We start from the raw sequence: 19,528 nt of genomic DNA, 5'->3' as shown, positions 1-19,528 counted from the left end.
ATGAATCAATAAAATTATCTAATAAGTGGATGAAAGTGGAGAAATAGTATGGGTAGTGAATTACAGCTTGAATGAAACATGATTCCAATTAATGATGATATTGATTTGTACACAAGGAAAAAAGGTATTCTCTGAGCAATATTTAGTGAAATGCTTTTTCAGTCATGAACAGTTACAGACTTTCTGAAGTACAGTTAGCTTCAAAGTTCATTCAAGAATGTAGCCTGAATGTACATGGATGTGACACTGTCAAGATTTTGTATTTCTTCATCGTCATTCTAACATAGATCCACCATTCGTGCTTGAGTTCAGTAAAAGATCTGGAATGATTGTCGTAGGAAGAAAGAAATGTATATGTGGCAATATAAAAAAGATAAATGTCACAAAAGACATGATTGTGATTATGGTGATCAAATCTTGATGTAGTACAAAGCCTTTCTAAAGAAACCCATCCATCAACTGCTTTCACTTAACTGTAACTTCATGCAAGATGTTTATGTTTCAAGCTGATACCAACCCATAAATCTTATTGAATGTATCTGCCACGAGATCTATCTTCTACCATTCTCAGGACATGAAAGAAAAGAAAGAAAGCCACTGGTTATAAAGCTCTATGAGCCTGCGAGCTCGCTGCGTAATCCATCATACGCCAGCCATACCGGTCTTCTCTTTTTACCCCAGAGCGTTTGGCTAGTACCTCTAGTGTTCCATCGATGATCCTTTTTCACTTAGGGGGGAGATGTGGAAGTGTGATCTAGTACGCCAGCCTTTGTAGGGGAAGGAAGAAATGATGAATCTGTGTTCTGTTGTGAATTGATAAATTTTGTCTTGATCTTATCATCGGCTGGGCAATATATCAGGATTTGGTCTGTCCCTGTGCAAATCCGATGTATAGCCTCACTTCCATGCCCAGTATCTTTTGAAATTTTCCTTATGAATTATTATTTTCTATCCAAGACATATTTCATGTATGTATTGTATTTTTATCCTTAATTGTCAAGCGCTGTAGCAGCTACCAAGACTGAGATTTGAAACTATATTTGGTAGGCTTGACTCAATAGGATGTCCTATTTTGATATTGACACATCCTCTAACTATATAGGTTATACTGGGAATATACTGAGTTATACTGAGCCTTGAAACTGAGCTACTTAGGCCAGACTGGTCTCAAGCTGATTGTACACCCTCCGCTTACATCACTGACATGATAAACAAAATCTGAAGTATTTTAATTTTCTTTAAAATATTTTTTCTCTTTTCTTATCTTTTCAGAGACCTGAGTTATAACCAGCTGGTGAAAATTGACCGAAAGGTATTCCGTGGAGCTTCATTACTCAGGGACTTGTAAGTATAACGATTAATTTACTCAATTTAATTTGAAAATGATACAAAAGGAATGAGAAGAAATGAGATACAGATGGAGAAGCAAAAGGTACATGTTTGAAAGATATCATTTATGAAAACTAAAATGTTCAATTAACATTTAAAGGACAGAGGAGTGACAAAGATGTCAAATTAGTACATGTAATATGATATTTTTAACATGCTAGATGTCATCTCTCCCCTTTTGTCCCTCCTCTTTCTCACTTTTTCTCTTCTTTCTCTTCTTTTTCTTTCCTTTTTCTCTTTCTCAACTATGCAAAGCCCCCCTTTCTCTGGCTTCTTTTCTGTTTTGCAAGGCTAACCAAAATGCATTCACCAACTGTGGAATTAGAATTAGTGAAAGAGAAAATGTTACCTCCCAAATCCTATAAAATGTTACTTTCCCCTGCCTCAAATAGATCAAAATACAATTCAGCCTCTTCAATGAGATTTAAAATAGGAGCTTATGTACATTAGCACATAAGCATACATAATTAAGCAGTATTGATGCCATTCTTGACAGGACCTACCCTGTAATTACCTTCTAAATATTGATATTCTGCTACTGCCCCCATCTTGTATACAATGCGATTAAAAGGTTTAGGATTTACCGGTGCTTGATATTTTACAATAAGGAGGGCTCAGTTCCACCAGCATACATACCAAACAATGGGAAGACATAGCAATTAGTATGATATACTTGCGTCATGCAAATTTGCGATTCATGTAAGGTTGCAAAGAGGTACCTAGGAAAGATATCTTAGCATTCCAAGGACATTCTTAAATAGATTTTCATCACTGCATGTCTGTTTGGTCATTCCCGGCTGAAGTCATATGATTCCATGATTGATATGAAAGGGGACCAGTTGCTCAAAATATCTGTCCCTGAATTTTGGGGTTTGTCAGTATGTAAATTTCAAAGAATTATCTTTAAATATTACTTCTTTAAAGAGGTATTTTGATGACTAGTTCCTTTTAAATATATTAAGGCCCCTGTTTAATAAAACTTACAAGTGAAGTTAACTTTGTCATCAATATCAACTATCATGGCATCTTCAAATCAAGGTTTCCGTGGAAGTTACCATTAATGGCAACATTTCCATCAATGGGAAGTTTCATGCAACAGCGAGGGCCCTAACGTTTTAAGCTCCTTCCCATCAATTCATAATGGGTTGATTAATCTCAATCAGGATTAATGGAATAAACATTTCAAAGAATGTATCAGCAGTATGTTTGACATTATTCAAGATTAATTGAACTCTGCACTTTGAGTAGTCCAGATTAGCTACGACTTTTGTGAGCGGAAGACCATTCATGTCACATTTCTCCTTCAAACACAAAGAATAATTTTATAAAAGATTACCTCCTATTTATCACAACTATGTAAATGTTGATCCCTTGAAAGCAAATAAATCATACTCTTGAATAGAAGAAAAGCTACTTTTATCATAATTACTGTTCAAAACTATTGTATTTTAATCTGATGGGAGTTCCCAGATATATGCTTTACAAACCTTTCTACATTTTGTTTCCGTTTGTTTTGTTTGATTTATTTCCATAATCGGGCTACACAGTTTCTTGTAGAGAGACAGGAACAAAGTAAAATAGACACAATAGGGGTACTACAGAAAGAGTCTGGAGGGGGGAGGGGGGGGGGCGGTGTCAGGGAAAGAGGGAGAAGAAAAAGGAAGGAGATCGGTTTATCATAGACAGAATGAGAGAGATATGACCCAAAAAGCCAAAAGGCTGTTTATGTCTTTCTTGATCTAAAAAGTATGAATTACAAAACAAAAAGTTAAATCAAATCAGGTGGGAAAATTGTAGTTTATTCAATTTTTAAAAGCGAACTCATCTTCATGATGTAATAGAAATTTGTTAGTTATTTATTTCCAATCAATTTTTCACTAGAATGAAGCACTGGTTATATATCAATTCCAATGTCAATCATCAAATTCCAACTGTCTATTAAATAATCATTATTGAGAAATCATTTTTTATTAATCCACTTTTGTTTGCTCTCTCTCTTCTACAGGCGGCTACACAACAATCAAATCCTCTGCATTATGAGTGGCTCCTTCAGACCTCTCAAACTCATTGAAACTCTGTAAGTATTGAATGATATTAACCCTTTACCTATTGGTAATGGGTGGCTACTGTATTAAGCATATGGGAATGAATGAATTCAGTAATCAAGGGTTTAAAGCCCCACTGCACCACTTATAGGTACTTGCGTCCTCTATATAGCAAACAAAGCCTAATTGGTGACCATTGGTCCCCCATGATCCCCTTTTTCTTATGTTAATTGAGAGCTGATTTGATGAGATAACCACCTGTCCGTGACCATGCAGGGAGGTCTAATCCCTCCTGGCCAAACTAGTGCAGAGGGGCTTTAAGATCAATCCTATCCTCCCAAAAGACAACATTTATCTGAGCTTCATCATCTCCCCATAGTATGTAACCTACATGTGTACATTACGGTATTGCCATGTATATACCAACACCACAGACTTTGAGGAACATTCCTACACTATACACCGATTCGGGCGACTTCTGGTGGAAGTGCGCCTTCATAAGGTGACGCCATAACTGGGGGGCGTCTGACTGCAGCTAGCTAGCTTACATTGCAACGGGTATGCTATACCTATACCGAACCTCGCCCAGGCCGGCCAGGGTCGCTGCTCCGCTAGCTAGTAACCGCTCTCGAGCTCTCTGTACTGTCAGCTGGATCGGAGAAGCCCCCCAGTTATAGCGCCGCCACCGGCGGGCAGGTACATAAAACCCCCAAACCGAATCGGTGTATAGTGAGTCACTGCTCATGCTGTTTCTACTTTGTAATCATGGTAATTGTTTCATTATCCTAATGGGCTGGCGATTATACCAAGCTCTTAAATAACCTTCCCCAACCAAATACACATTGCACATAATCACCAAACATAACAGAAGGGGAATGTACACGTATCCATGTTCACTCCAATTCATTGGACTGCATATCTTGGAATCCACCACTCTCACACATTGCATCAACCCCTCACCAGGCTATATATTTCAAAATGGTTTATTTGTACAACATTCACATGAAGAAGAAGTGATTGATGGTTAGGCAAACTGTCAATCACTTGAATGTTATGATTTTGATTACTTGTATTTGTAAAGCATAATGCTATGATAACGTTCATCAAATTTTGGCTTCACGAAAGAAAAAAATGGTGAGATGGATTATGATTGGGGAAAGCTCTTTTAACACTTATTTATTCATTTCCAGTTTTATTAAAATAAATAAATAAATAAATAAATAAATAAATAAATAAATAAATGTATGCTTAGGAACTGAAACATGTTCAAAGGAATGAGCTGAAAGTGATATCTTGCTGTAAAAACGCAGGATGATTTTTCTGAAAATGTTTTCAGTTGATTTTAAAGATTCCATTAAGATGTTTCTTTCACACTAAACACAATCACAAACAATTTCAAGAAATCAACCTGTGACAATTTTAATAGATGTGTGAACATCACCTATTGCGATGTGTGAACATAACAATGACATTATGTAATAAGAACATGATGATGTAGGTAATACAATATGGCAATGAAATAACTCTGAAGTTATTTCTTTTAAAGTTTTTACAAACTTGTATCCCAGTTCTTTGGTCCTTTTTCCCAGTCACTTTGTCAAAGCTATGGGAACACACCTTTCGCAGCTGTGTGAACATACCTTCCTCAGTTTCACCCCCGAATATGATCCATATCTCATTGAAACAACCCGGGAATGATGGGAGAAACCCCATTGTTTATTGACGGAAATCAATTGATTAGAGTGGAAGGATAGGGATGTAATTAAGGCAGTGTTATAATGATATTTCACAAAGGACATATTGACTCCCTTATTGATTTAAAAGAGCGAGCTCTTAACTTAATGGTAATTCAATTTCGAGACTGTCGTTGTGCAAACAATAATTGTAATATAGCAAATTAAAGGAATAGGATGTTCACATTTGAAATTTCACATGTAGTGTATGTATTGCATTAAAAACTTAATTGAATTAAGAACTTTGCTACAAGCAAGACACAATTTAGACAAGATCAGTAGTACGTGGTCCGAGTTGATGATAGTAGAAATTCTAATTGGATTTGGTTGTTACTGCTGTATCAAAAAGTTGCAGTTGTAATGTCCTTTCCTTAACCATTGAATTTTGCTGTATAATAAAAGAGTAGGAAATGGAGCTACTTTGTTAAATATCCGAGTGCATAATGGTCATTAGATTGAAATTTCTTTTTTTTAAAATTATATCTTTGTCCATTTCCCAGTTTTACCTATTCCGTTGTATACCCAGTGTATACTTAGAGGCATATGCTTCAAAGTGCATTTTAGTTTTGGAATAAAACCTTTTGAATTACTGCATTGTAACACTCCTACTTTGTGCATATCCCTGAAATAAAAATGAAGACTTGAATAATTGAGAAGGGACAGGGTGTGTTTGCTGTTTTTTTATTTTCACGATGCGTAAAATTTTGTCCCGTGTTTAATGGTATCATCATCTTCATTTCAATTAAAATGATAATTCTGGTTAAGATGGGAATATGGTCCAATGACTATATCCGCTAGAAGGCTCCCGGTCTATCCTTTTAACCTTCAAGGAGACAAATTTCAATAAGTTCATTACGAGGGCACGGTCTAATTTGTGCGAGTTATCTCATTCATCGACTTAGGAGTCTGTCTAGCTCTCTCCCGTGGAAGGTAATCGATAGGTCAGAGAATTCTGGGATATGAGAGCTGACAGAAACATGGATAATTGGTTCCATTGGTGACCTGTCTGAAGGATAGATCAATTCATGATCGTTGTTCACAAAAATGATTAAAGCAGTTTACTAGAAATATGAAATTTCAATTTATTGACAAAGCAAGTTTTTTCTTCTCATTTTACCATTGATGTACATGGTATTATACCAGTATGTGACAAACTTTACCCAAAAAATGTTCTTGAAATAAAAAACGTTGATAAAAATAGATTTCTAGATTTTTCTAAGGTTTAAACTCTCCTTTAATAATAAAACAAAGAATCCAATTGAAAATGGTGCAATAATCCCTTTTTCTTAAAGAGGAACCATTAATCTTAAGTTTTCGCAGAGGGTTTTGCAATGGTTTTTGCAATGGTGATGATGATGTTATTTTCTTCAAAATATTTTGAAAAGCAATACAAGGAAATGCATACTCGCACAAGAATTCATCATGTTTCTGTCTCAATTTTTGTTTCTTAGATATCTGAATGACAACAATTTGACAACGCTCAGCAGTAGCAGCTTCACACATATGAGTTTCCTCAAACAACTGTAAGTTGATTATTATTTATTTTAAAAATTTGCTTATACACTTAAAAAGTATATGATCATTATAAAGAACAAAAACTATGTATATGTTTCAGGTTATGACTTATGAAAATGGTTTACAGTATTTTGAAATCTGTTTGAATTTTTATGAAATGAATATATGCTTTTATACTGGTATTAAAAAAAAAAGAGTCTTCCAAACTTCTTTTGTAACTTTTAAAGAGTTGAAGATATTGATTGTCATTCTAGCTATCCTTTAATCAAGTAGTTGTAAAAGCTGACAATTATTTAATGGTGATATTATTAGAATTTGAAGCTTGTCCTACCTGAATGGTAAGAATCTGATATATTGAGAAGAAGTGAGATTGAGTGAAGAGATAGTTTACTTCTATAGTGTCTTGTTTTCACTTTTTGCTGTGTCAGAAAAGAAAAATATATATATTCAACATCACTGTTTGATGGGAAATTTGAAAGATATGGCATGCTTTTTATTTGTTTGAGATGTATCACTGTACTCCATGAAATACGATTTGATACATGTTGTATGCTCTGAACTAATTCAGATTGTAGAATTAATGGATATGTGTTTGAGGTGTCTTATTCACTTACAATATCATGACATATGATTTGATGTTGTATGCTGTGAAGTCTGAACTAATTCAAGCGGTAGATTTAATGGAAATGTGTTTGGGGTGTCGTATTCACTTACAATATCAGCATTGAAGTGTGAGAGATGATTTTAAACTGAAAGGTTTCTTCTGCAAATCTCTTTTCATGAAAATATACCTTCCCAAACGTCTTGTCTGTTTCCTAAGAACGCGATGGGTAACCACTGTTTGTGTTGGGTAATTTAAGCATCTCTCGGATACACATGTACATACATCAATGTCTTCTCTTGCAGATCAATCTATATTTGTTTCCATTAAGGCTGTTGTCATGTTTGACTTAAATTTGAGAACATGATCTGTTTTACGTTCAATATTATTTGAGGAGAGGAAGATTTGGACACGCTATGTTTGTTGTTTCAAAATTATGACACTTTTTAAATCAATCTATACATGTATTTGTTTCCATTGAGCCTGATGTCTTGCTAGAGAACAGGATGTTTCATGTTTAATATTTATCTAGGAGAGGTAGATTTGGACAAATATGTTTGATGTTTCAAAATTATGACACTTTCTAAATCAATCTTTATTTGTTTCCATTAAGCCAGATGTCTTGTGAGAGAACATGATACTGTTTCATGTTTAATATATATCTAGGAGAGGTCGATTTGGACAAATATGTTTGATGTTTCAAAATTATGGCACTATCTAAATCAATCTATATTTGTTTCCATCAAGGCTGATGTCATGTTCGACTTAACTTAGAGAATATGATTCTGTTTCATTTTCAATATTTATCGAGGAAAGGAAGATTTGGACATGCTATGTTTGATGTTTCAAAACTTTGACACTTTCCGAATGAAGATGGGAGATAAAATTGAGCCTCAAATGGGAAATGGAAATGGATGATATACAATATTGATTTTTATGTCGAAACGTGTCAAAATGCAAATTACATTTACAGAATAACGGTAGTTATGAATTTCAGTCAAGGTAGGAAATAAGTGAAAGTATTAACAAAAAAGTTTGAATGTAATTTTATATTGAACTACTTTGAGGAGAGTTTTGACAATGTTTTGAATAACAGTGGGTTAGAATACAACATGATTCTCTGAAATCATGTAAGTTTAGATACAAGTACTTCTGCATTTGATACATTTATGGTAATGCAAGTGTAGTGATTTAGGTTTAGAAAACTTAGATGCACCAAGAAAATTAAACTTTCCACCAAATCAATGGCCATGATCAATACTGCGTACTACCGTTAAGGCCATAAGAATAAAATTTAGAATGTCATCTCAGTTCTTGCATGTACTTTAGTGAGATAGTAATTATCATCAAGGCTTTTTTGTAAGCACTCTTCTACAAAATAAAAAGAAAAGAAAATAGATAAAAAGACCTGTGACGTTTGCATGTAGTTAAGAACAGATCAAGGGAATAAATAAAATTTCAATGCCACCTCCGACTCTGATGGGGATTTTTAGTTGTCTTGTTTGGTTTTGACGTCACCGAAACCGTACCCTAATTGGACGGGGGACGAAGGGGTTAGGAGAAGTGATGAAAACGAGTCGGTGAATGAAGTCACATGATAGTCCTGTTGAAAATTGCTCCATGCGATAGTAGGATAGATACCTGTTCAGACAAAACACTATTAGCTTGGTCACGGTCACCGACCTTTGATTGCGGTGTAACACCATGATGATTGAAGTGAAGAATAGTCGCTTTAAATGCATGGGGAAAACGTGTAGCAACTGATCGGTAAAGACATTCATCTGATAAGTGCGTGCTCAAGACAGAGAAGATAATATTTTTCATTTCACAAGTTGTAAAAAGAAGTCTTCCTTGAAACTAAAGCTATCTCTACAGGCTGAATTAAGAGACAAGAGCAGGGAAAACAGTGCACACAAATTTGGAATTGTTTTGTCAGATGAAGGAAGCAATGATTTGAGAAATAAGGAGGTCTTGGATGATTTGACTTTTAGTTCCAAATGATGCAAAACACAAATGATAACTTGTGGGTAAATCGGCTGAAATAAATATTGAATATTTCCAGGTTTTTCAAAAATTGTGTTAATTTGTCTTCACATGAAATTGAAGGAGAAAGAAAAAGAAAGAGTAGACTTTATTTTTGAGGTGGCCGAATTATATTCAAACTCACTAACAATAGAACTGAAACTGGATTTAGTATGTTCAGTTTGTTGTGAACATAAAGACAAGTATGCCACTATCAGTTTATGTTACCTTTCGACTTAACGCTTAAGTAGTATTTAATCAATTGGATACAATTTCATTTTTATATACCATATAGCATGTATTTCCCAAAGAATCCAGTCCAAGTTTTCCCCAGCTTCTTGTTCAATAGGTCAAGTGAATATGGATAGTTAGCATGATTTTTCATATTTTACTTTTAAATCTTAAACTTGTTTTTGACTACTTCAGGAGACTTTCCAAGAATCCATTGGCTTGCGACTGTCATCTGAGTTGGCTGGCTCTTTGGTTAAGACCCCACATCCATCTTGGTCTCTTCACCACCTGCGAGACCCCTCGACAGCTTCATGGACTCAAGGTGGCTGAACTACAGACTAGTGACTTCAGATGTACAGGTATGATTGATAATGATGATGATGATGGTGATGATGATGATGATGATGATGATGATGGTGATGATGATGATGATGATGATGATGATGATGATGGTGATGATGATTATGACAATGCTGGCAAGTTGGTTTGCTCTATGTTTAAGACCTAACATCCATCTTGGTCTCTTCACCACCAGTGAGACCAATAGCATCCAGAGCATATATGAAAACCACTCTTAATTTTGTTTTAAGCCTAACATTTTAAATTGTAATGATGATTTTGAATTAAACAAACAAACTTTTTGCTGCTAAATTTAGAGGTTAGTTTACTTTCTTTGATTTCCTCTTCAACCCTTTGTTTTGTGAGTAAAACAACATCAACAAGTATTTGAAATATTATTGAAAACATTTTAAATCACTTACTTATGGATAAGATTAGTTACTTTTCACTTTTGAAATTTTGTATTACATTGGAAAGCTTGTGGGCCTGACTCCTGAGTATTACAGTATTTGTCTGCATGTAGCGATAGGTAGGAAAGTTTGAAAACAGACTCTACGGTGTATATCATCACCTGTTTGTGACGAGGTTCAAAGTGACAAAATTAGAAAGCTTCACCCTAAATCGCTATTGGCAATTACCACGCCTGCTCTGCTGTCTGTGGCCTAGCAGGGCTTAAGCATGAATATTTCAAAACCTATCTTGCTGATGACTGATGACCAATTCTAACCTTGAAATCGTTCCAACTTGACTCCTGCCAGAGAGAGAGAGAGAGAGAAAGAAAACTGGCTCCGAAATTCCCAACAAAAGCTATGATTCATATATCATCGTCTCCCATGAAATGATATCAGAGGAATTTCAGAATTTGGTGTCACTTGGCCCCAGCTATTGGGAATTCATGACTAAAGTATAATGCAAGGTAGAAATACAACCCATTTCCGCTTGCATGGCGGTGCTCGGTTGTCATGGTTACTGAGTTTGGCTGGGGCCGAGCTGAAGAGGAGTTCTAAGTGATAATGTGTGTGTTTAGGAGCAGCTGTGGATGGGAAGGGTTGAGGGGCACTTTTAGAAAGAGGAGGACTAGCAGGGGTGTAGGACCTTTGGACTGTTTTGAGTTTTAACTGTCTGGAAGTAATATGATGGTGTATGTAAATGAGTGCAATACTTGTTTCCCCCATCTCTCTCTCTCTCCACCTTACCCTCTCCCACTCCCTCTCCCACTCCTGCCTCTATTCTCCCTCTGTCTCCTTTCTCCCTATCTTGATCTGTACCTCTATCGTTCCCTCTGCCCCATACTTTTTCTCTACTTCCCCCATCTTCTTTTGTGTTTGGAAATATGTACTTGTTACACTCATCAGTATTCTCATCATTTTTCTCCTTATGTTCTTCCCCTTCCCATTTCATTTCTGAAAATATTTGCATCAACCTCTTTTTCATTTTCTTGTCCCAACTCTCTCCTCTCTTTCTCTCTACCTCCCCCCTCAAGTGTTCTCTCCATCATTCTTGTTCAAATATATTTTCACAAAGTCTTGTATTTTTTTAATCGATCACTCCATGTCATGCTGAGCCCTTTTCCCCCCTCTTTCCCACTTTTTAACAAGGCTAATAAAACCTCTGTATCCTTGCTATTAGTTGATGAGTAAGAGTCATAATAATTTAATTGTCATGTTTCTTTAATGCAAGTGTGTGTGAGAGAAATACATGTAGTACAGCCAACATGGTTCACATATGAAGCAGACAGTTGGACAAAGAGCCTTTTCTCCCATTTCCATGTGCCTGTTTGTTGGTTTTATGTTGTTGTTGTTGTTGTTTTTTGGGGGAGGGGTGATACGAGGGCTGGGCAGTGATCATGTTCTAATATTCCTATGGAGGTTCCACTCATGCTCTCATGAAATCCGATCCACAGTTAATTTTCATACGATAACTGAATTTCTAAGTGCAACCCTTCACCAAACACTACAATTTGCCCTCAACCCTAACAATAAACCTACCCTAAAACTCAATTGCACCCCCAACCCTGCCCCTACATGTATGTCTTTGACGAGGAAATGCCTCTGGAGGAAAAATTGAGACACTGTATTAAGAGGGATACCTGTCCAATAGAGCTTGCATTCAGAAAGAGTCATCAGAAACTTGTTTTCACCCCTAGATGGCGTCACCATATTTCACTTCAACACTTGTTAGTGAGACATTAATTGTCATATCACTTTATCGAATGATTTACACATCTTGTGGGCCTCACACTGGTGATTCAAGAGTGGAATAAAGCATCAAAGATGTGATGGCGTCCCTTTAATTTTAAAGTAGCAATGATCTTGAGAGGAAGCCCGTATACAAGTGATGGCCGTTTTATGGGTTTGGGTTATTATAAATCTAGCAGATTATTGTTACAAGTCATTACATATGATTGAAAACAGGGACCACTTTTATTGCCTCCTAAGGTCTCACATGGAATATAAAAGTTTATAGAATTGGCCTTTTGAGATATATTACTTTCTCTCATATAAGCTTTAGACACAGCTGAATCACATATAAGATTTAATGCCAGGGCTAATTGTATACACAAGTGTTGAAAAGTGCTAAAATATCAATTTCTTAATCATAGACCCCTGTTCACATGGCCCGCGCTGGCCTTGTTCAGATTGGCGTAGTCTGCACATATATTATATACATGAAGATATCTTCATAGAACATAAAGGTCTAAAATTGAAACGTTCATTGTAAAACATATTTGTATAGGATAAGGTCAAGGAAAAAAGAGAAATGAAAATAAATGTTTCATAAAAGCAAAACAGGTTCGTCGCAAAATGTTCAATATTGCATTTAAATAATACATCTTTCACAGGAGTAGGGTGAAGAAAAAAGAAAAAAAAAGAAAAAAAAAATGATATTGTTGTTGTTGTTGTTTATTTGTGAATATTTATGCCAAGGTAAAAACATGATAGCAATTCAAAACCCCATTGTATGTTCCATAAAAATCATGTTTAGATTATGTATTACACATGTCAATTGTCATGTTCGCACATTTCAATAGGTGACGCACAAGGCTATTAAAATTGCCTTAGGTTGATATAGAATAGGTTTGACCCAAGCTTTTGAACATTTGACAATCTTGTTTCTTTTTTAAAAAAAATACATAAAATACTTTATGTTGGAGTCTAATCTTTTCAAAAACCTCTCAAAAATATAATTTGAGCCTCAGAGCCGCTCCTCTTTATCCCTTTCACCTGCGTTGATAATCCGACACCATCCTTGACACCTTGTGTGTATACCTGTCAAAATGTTGCCAATTTGCCAACACTTAAGTGAATGATGGACGGTTTCACTTTCTTATTATGATCATAAAGAAAGGTACAAATTCAAAAAATGAATGAAAAATGCTTTTAAGGTGGCAATTAAGTGCCAAACTTAATGTTTTCTTCCTAACAAATATCAAGATTTCGTCAAGTGGAAGTACTTTTACGACTTGGAAATGGCTGTTGAATGCTCAAATTAGCATTCTTACCGTGATGATAGAATTAAAGGTGAGGGATGTACTAAGATAAAGTATTAGAATTGGCATAAGTCATTGAAAGTGCTATATTTGACTCCCAATTTCAATTTTCAGATCCTTAAGATTTGAATTCACCAAAGGAATGTACTTAAGAACAGAAAAGAGTTGTTTTCCTGATTATTCAAGGATAGATTTTGGATAGATGTAAATATTAGATCTTTATAATTACATGTATTCATTTTTTTAAACAAATCAGTTACTTTTGTCCTCCCTATAGATATTCCTTTGTCAGCATAAATAATTTCATTTAGTTTAGCATTTATAAAAGTAATGAGAGTGGGCTAGACTGGTCCTAGCTCGATCCTGTAGTTCTACCTATGTCAGCATCTCTTTAGCGGAGTGAAGGCGAAATCCCAGTGTATTCGGCATACCTACCTGTCAGACCCAGCCATCTAAAGCAAGCAGGCACTTGGCACTCAATCTCCACCAATCACTTTCCCCTCTCCACCATCACCCCTCTTGCTCCCCGGAAAGCTCCGTTCCCTCGGCTCCACCCTGTACCCTCCCAGACCAACCGGGTGCGGTGCGCAGCCCCTCCCGCCTGTAAGCTACCATCTCTTTTAAGTTTTGATCTCCAGCAAAGGTTGGAACTGAATAAGGGGAGTGGGCGTGGGGGATGGTATAGACCAATTGGACTCTAATCACATGACTGAAATGTTGGTGATATGACAGGCAAGACATTTGTATAAATTGAACAAATTTCTATTTTAATTCTGTAATTTAACATATGGAAATTTTAGAAACTGGACCACTCACTAAATTCTTGAGAACTACAGGCATATGGAGAAAAATTCTGTCTTGATAATATGTCTGTTAATGATACATTTTTTTTGTTGTAGATACCTCATGAATGGATGTCTGCGATTTAAGGTCTACACATTTAGAGTAGGGGTAGTGGGTTCAACCCTAAGCATCCCTTGTGTTTTGTAGAAGAAGAGGGATTCAGGGCGAGTTAACCCAATCTACCCTCCGTTGAGGTATGTAATTTGGGGGTAAATTTTGGAGTTGGGGTAGTGGGTATACACCCCTAAGGATCCCTTTTTTTGTTAAGAGTAGAGAGGGGGTCAGGGCAGGTTAACCCGCTCTACCCTCCCCATGCACGCCTCCAGCGGGTCTCATCTGGAGCGCACCTGGCTTGATGGGGCTGACAAGCCCTGCTAGTCTGGACGCAGAGACTCTCTCTATGTCTGCATCACCTTGATGCCCGTCTAGATGCAGGGACAGAAGGCCTGTCCTCATCAGACTGAAGTTGCAAAATAACCTGCTATTTTCAGACACGGGATATTTTCTCTGAAGTTTAAAACTGCGTCTTCACCAGACTGATACTCTCATCGTTAACTAGCTTGGACGGGCGCAAATTAGCGGCTATCTTGGAAACAAAACCAATAGTTCCTGGGATACTTTCTTGACCAAATAATCCGCTTATTGCAACTGCGGGATGATAAAGATGCAAAAAAGCTGGCTGATTTGAGATTGGGCTAGTTAAAATAGCGGGTTATTTTGCAACTTTGGTCTGATGAGGACAGGTCTATACAGACTTCATCTGCAAGGCTTATTCACTGTCACACCCAAGTCTGATTTTGAAATTCCTCCAAAGTTCTCCACCTCATAATAAGGGAGTAACACACGCAAGCAGCTAGGGACATATGCTATGATTCTGCTTGACATCCATTTTTAGTTGATTTCATTATGATTAATATTCATGTTTACCTGAGTACAATAATACATTGCAGGTAAAGAACCAGGGGACCAGCAGATTTGCATCCTACTAGAGGGACATGGTTATAAATGTCAAATAAAACTGCATTGCTTGAACAGTGCACAAAGCTATGAATATTTAGAATTAATCATACAAACTCATAGGATGACAGATTAATATGTGTGCAATGTTTGGAACGGGGAGCAAATTATTTCTGAAACATCTATTTCATTATTCAATCCAGCTAAAATGATGAAGAAGAAAGATAAAAATAGAAAAGGACAGAATAGAAAGAATTCAATAAAATGATATCCAAGAGAAATAGAGAGAGAGAGGGGGAGAGAGGGAGAGAGAGAGAGAAAGATAGAGGATAGGCAGAGAGACAGAGACAGACAGAGAGAGACGGAGAAAGAGATAGATGAATACAAATCCAATTGTACAGGTTACCGAGAAATGTGAAATCGTAGCTTGGAGGCAGACACCGATTCAGTAACACCTTCTACAAAAGAGCTCGCCGCTCAAATCTGATTTTGCCATCTCGCCTCGGCCTCTTCGGCTCTCCTCAGGCGGAGAAACCTCGGAGGGTAGAAAATTATCCCCCCTCCACCACCAGCATCCATGTATGGGCTCGCTGGTGAATCAATGGAATGAGGTATGATACTCATCGTCATGGATACTTGTAATGGGTCTTCCGTTTTTCCTCCTCTATTCATCTTTTCCCCGAGTTTAAACACCTCTAAATGCATCCATGCATCTCAGCATTGATGCATCTTCCATTTCTTGTTCACAATTTTATTCCGGCATCGATTTTCTTCCTAATGTGCCTTTCTTTCTTGTTTCTTGCTGTTGCTTACTGATACATGACTCATGTATTTGAACAAGATTTTCTGTCTACCCAGAATTTTGTCACCCTGTATTATGTAGGTGATCCAATTTTCATATCTCTGTCTTCCGTTTCATGTTTACCGACACTTCTATATATTTTGAATCATACTGTTAGTCATAATATTTGGAAACTTCTTCTCTCTTAAAAATTCCTTTGCTTGCCCATTTAGAGGGTTTCAAATCGGCAGGGCTGTTTTTATAGGATGTGCATACTTCAAAATATACAGTTTTTATCTTCAAATATATCTCCTATTTGCAGCTTTCAGAGTCAAACAGAAACACCTACATTCTTGAATTATGTTTCAGTATGATATCAGTGTATTGGGAAATAGTAGTGACCGTGACCCTCAAAGTAGTCTATATTTGTATATTTTAGTGTAATCATTATCTTGTAATTTCCATGGTAAGTTTGGGATGAAACCATCAGAGTCACAATATAATTACCATCTTTCAATCAAAGAAAACATTTGTTAAAAAAATACATCTTTTGCTTGTAGTCTGTCCCTTCACTGTATATGAGTGTGTCGACCTGTTAGTGTGTACCTGGCATGCGTTTGTTGGTTATTCTCTTTCAATACTTCAAAATGTGTGCCCTAGCTAGCCCTGTCTGCAGTAGAAACCGATATCCATTCGCCTTGTGGCAAAACAAGAAAGTTAATCGTTGGGGCTGCGAAATTCACACTATCCCCATGAATGGAGCGATACTGTTACCCAGAACTGTTGACATCCTTTAGAGTTAGTAGCGACTGCCTGCAAAGCAAATGTACAAAGAAATCAGGCCAGAGATGTTATTACTCTTACTTTTCGAGAAATTGAAGGAAAAAATGGCTCACTTTTTCTAAAAGTTTACTCTGCATATCTTCTCATTTCCTCACAAAAGAACCCACAAACATCGTCCGTTGGAGTCAGGATTTTTTGTATTGATCAGACGTGTTCTTGATACCATGTTTCTAAAATGAAATGAGATTTGCGGTTGGCCAAGCGCTGTAAGCGGAGAACAATGGAAGTGTCTGGGGTACGTGCTGAACGGACCGCTCTCGATTTCCACCCACTAAGCATGGCAAACATGAAATTCTCTCTTCCCGGTCACGTCTTCCTGATGAAGACTGGGGAAATTATTATCCTTCGTCAAATGCAAGTGGCAGGCATTCCATATTTAGCTACGTTGATTCTCATGGATGAAATAGATCATGTCTATTACCTCAAATCCTTCTTTTTAATGAAAATCATTGTCAAACATCATTGCTATAATCTAGTTTCAGATGAATTTGTTGCTTTCAGAAGTCAAACAGAAAATGTGGTTTTGCAGACATGTGTCTTCTTTTCTTTGCCTATAAAACCTCCCCATGCTCGTTACTCTTTTCAGTTACCTTCTTCTGCACAGGAAAAAGAATGAAAATGTATAGCCATAATTATACATAAACATACACTATCTTTAATCTTGATAGATGTTTTTGTCATTTTTGACATGGAATTATGATCAAGATGTATGATACATTAAAGAATTCTGATAAATGTATGTTGTTAGATTTACTTGTATGACTCATCCAAGAGGTATTAAACTGTGACACAATGATAAGCCATTCTGTTGAATAAAGATATTATTACTAGATAATTGATAGTTCTATTGCTATTTTTTTGACAGGTAATGAGAACCATGAGGCATTGTGTGAAGTGGAACCGCTTTGTCCAGCGAAGTGTGAATGCACCTCTAAGTCAGTGGATTGCAGGAACAGAGGACTCACCGAGTTACCCTTCACCTTCCCCTATCATATGATGGAACTGTAAGTACTTCTTTCTTTATCTTTTCACATATGTGTAATTTTTTATTTGTTATTCATTCAATTGTTTGTTTGTTTGTTTGTTTGTTTCTTCCTTCCTTCCTTCCTTCCTTTCTTCATTCATTCATCCATTCATCCATCCATCCGTCCATCCATCCATCCATCCATCCGTCCATCCATCCATCCATCCGTCCATACACCCACCCACCCTTCCATCCCTCCCTCCCTCCCTCCCTCCCTCCCTCCACCCACCCACCCATCCCTCCCTCCATCCATCCACCCACCCATCCATCCCTCCCTCCATCCACCCCTCCATCATCATTCTTTCATTCATTCATTCATTAATTTCTAGTTATCAAATGCATGTTTCATCTGCTTGAAGCGAGAAACAAGATATTGACTGCTTAGAGCCAAAAGGGCATTAATTAACTCTTTGTTAAATCATATGAGATAATGCCTGTTGGCTCCAAAGAGACATCACCCTTGTCCCTTTAACATTGGCCTTCAGCAGATAGATTCATCATCCATCTATCAATGGCCGGAAGGGCATAAAACTTGTATGATATTTTGTTGGGTACTGAAGAGTTACACCCTTCTGGCTCTCAGAGGGGCAACATCATTTAAGATATTGTGTAATAATAATAATAATAATAACCTTAATTAAAGTCCACTCCAAATTTTATTGAACCGAACCAGAAATTCTTTTTGCCCAATTGATTGTGAGCCCGGCAGCCACTGAGCAGCGCCAGATCGACGTTTCTCTATCCCTTATTGTTGGACGCCAAACAAGGTAGCAACAACTCCCATCTTTTAATGTCTTTTGGTATGACGTGACCGGGTTTCGAACCCACGACCTCCTGCTTGTGAGGCGGACGCTCTACTGACTGAGCCAACATAGCGGTTGTAAATACTGCTGATGGAAAGAATAAATACAAAAAGATGCATAATGTTATATCATGGACCACCTGTAGAATTATGTATAAATAATGTTTCTGGCATGAACCGCCTTGCAGGGTTAATTGGCAGGGATTGGCTCTAGTGTTTCATTAACATCTTTTGACAAGATATTGTTCAAATACTTTTTCCAAGAACACAATTCTTCCATTACCAAGAACAGCTAGAAATTTCCTGCACTTGTGAACTTGATCCGTCATGAATATTACGAAGGAAACGAATGTGTGAACAGAAAACAGGATTGGAGAAATATAAATGTAAAACTTGATTTTGTTATGATGTAGACATATTTGTTAGAGTCTTTGTATACCTGGAGCTCACCTGAGAATTCCAAACACCAGGTGTGGTTTGAACAACTGTGAAAACATTTGAACAAGCCCCCAAAATATTTCCTCTTCATTCTTTTCAAGGGAGCAGTGATATTCCTGGGAATTAGACGACTTGGAGGAAAATACAAATCGTAAGATTAGCACTAGGCAAATTGATTGAAATCCACCAAAAATTATAGGAAAGGGTCTTGAATCTTGTTGAAGTGGGAAAAGCTGAGCAAAGTCAGTCAATATCGAAAATTCTCTTGAATTTGTTAAGAAATGAGGAAGACTGGGGAACAACTGTTGACAAGTCACAGGCAAAGTGTTTGGCCGTGAACTTGAGTGCCTGTTTGCTCGGTGTGTATATAATTTTGGTAAGAGCAAATTGGTTTTGATATCCCAGAAGGAAATGGCAATATTGGGTAAGAATAGAGAGAAAGGAGGTTTATTCTTTGTTTCCACAAGGCAAACTT

The 19,528-nt window shown here is 36.8% G+C and overlaps 1 protein-coding gene across 1 annotated transcript in view; it reads left to right on the top strand.

Moving 5' to 3' along the window:
* The first annotated feature begins 1,254 nt into the window (after positions 1–1,254).
* The window catches only part of LOC757340 (slit homolog 1 protein), an 87,604-nt gene continuing 69,330 nt past the window's right edge, over positions 1,255–19,528 (top strand). Inside the window, exons 1-5 of the mRNA XM_030986121.1 lie at positions 1,255–1,344; positions 3,395–3,466; positions 6,619–6,690; positions 9,732–9,895; positions 17,655–17,793. Coding sequence (XP_030841981.1) covers positions 3,426–3,466; positions 6,619–6,690; positions 9,732–9,895; positions 17,655–17,793 — 416 coding nt within the window. The 5' untranslated portion in view covers positions 1,255–1,344; positions 3,395–3,425. The remainder of the gene's footprint in view (positions 1,345–3,394; positions 3,467–6,618; positions 6,691–9,731; positions 9,896–17,654; positions 17,794–19,528) is intronic.

This window comes from Strongylocentrotus purpuratus, unplaced genomic scaffold (assembly GCF_000002235.5).
Source record: "Strongylocentrotus purpuratus isolate Spur 01 unplaced genomic scaffold, Spur_5.0 spur5_scaffold_15, whole genome shotgun sequence".
NCBI classification, from domain to species: Eukaryota; Metazoa; Echinodermata; class Echinoidea; order Camarodonta; family Strongylocentrotidae; genus Strongylocentrotus; species Strongylocentrotus purpuratus.
The sequence above is the reverse complement of the archived record's forward strand: the minus strand, read 5'-3'. Positions and strand labels throughout refer to the sequence as shown.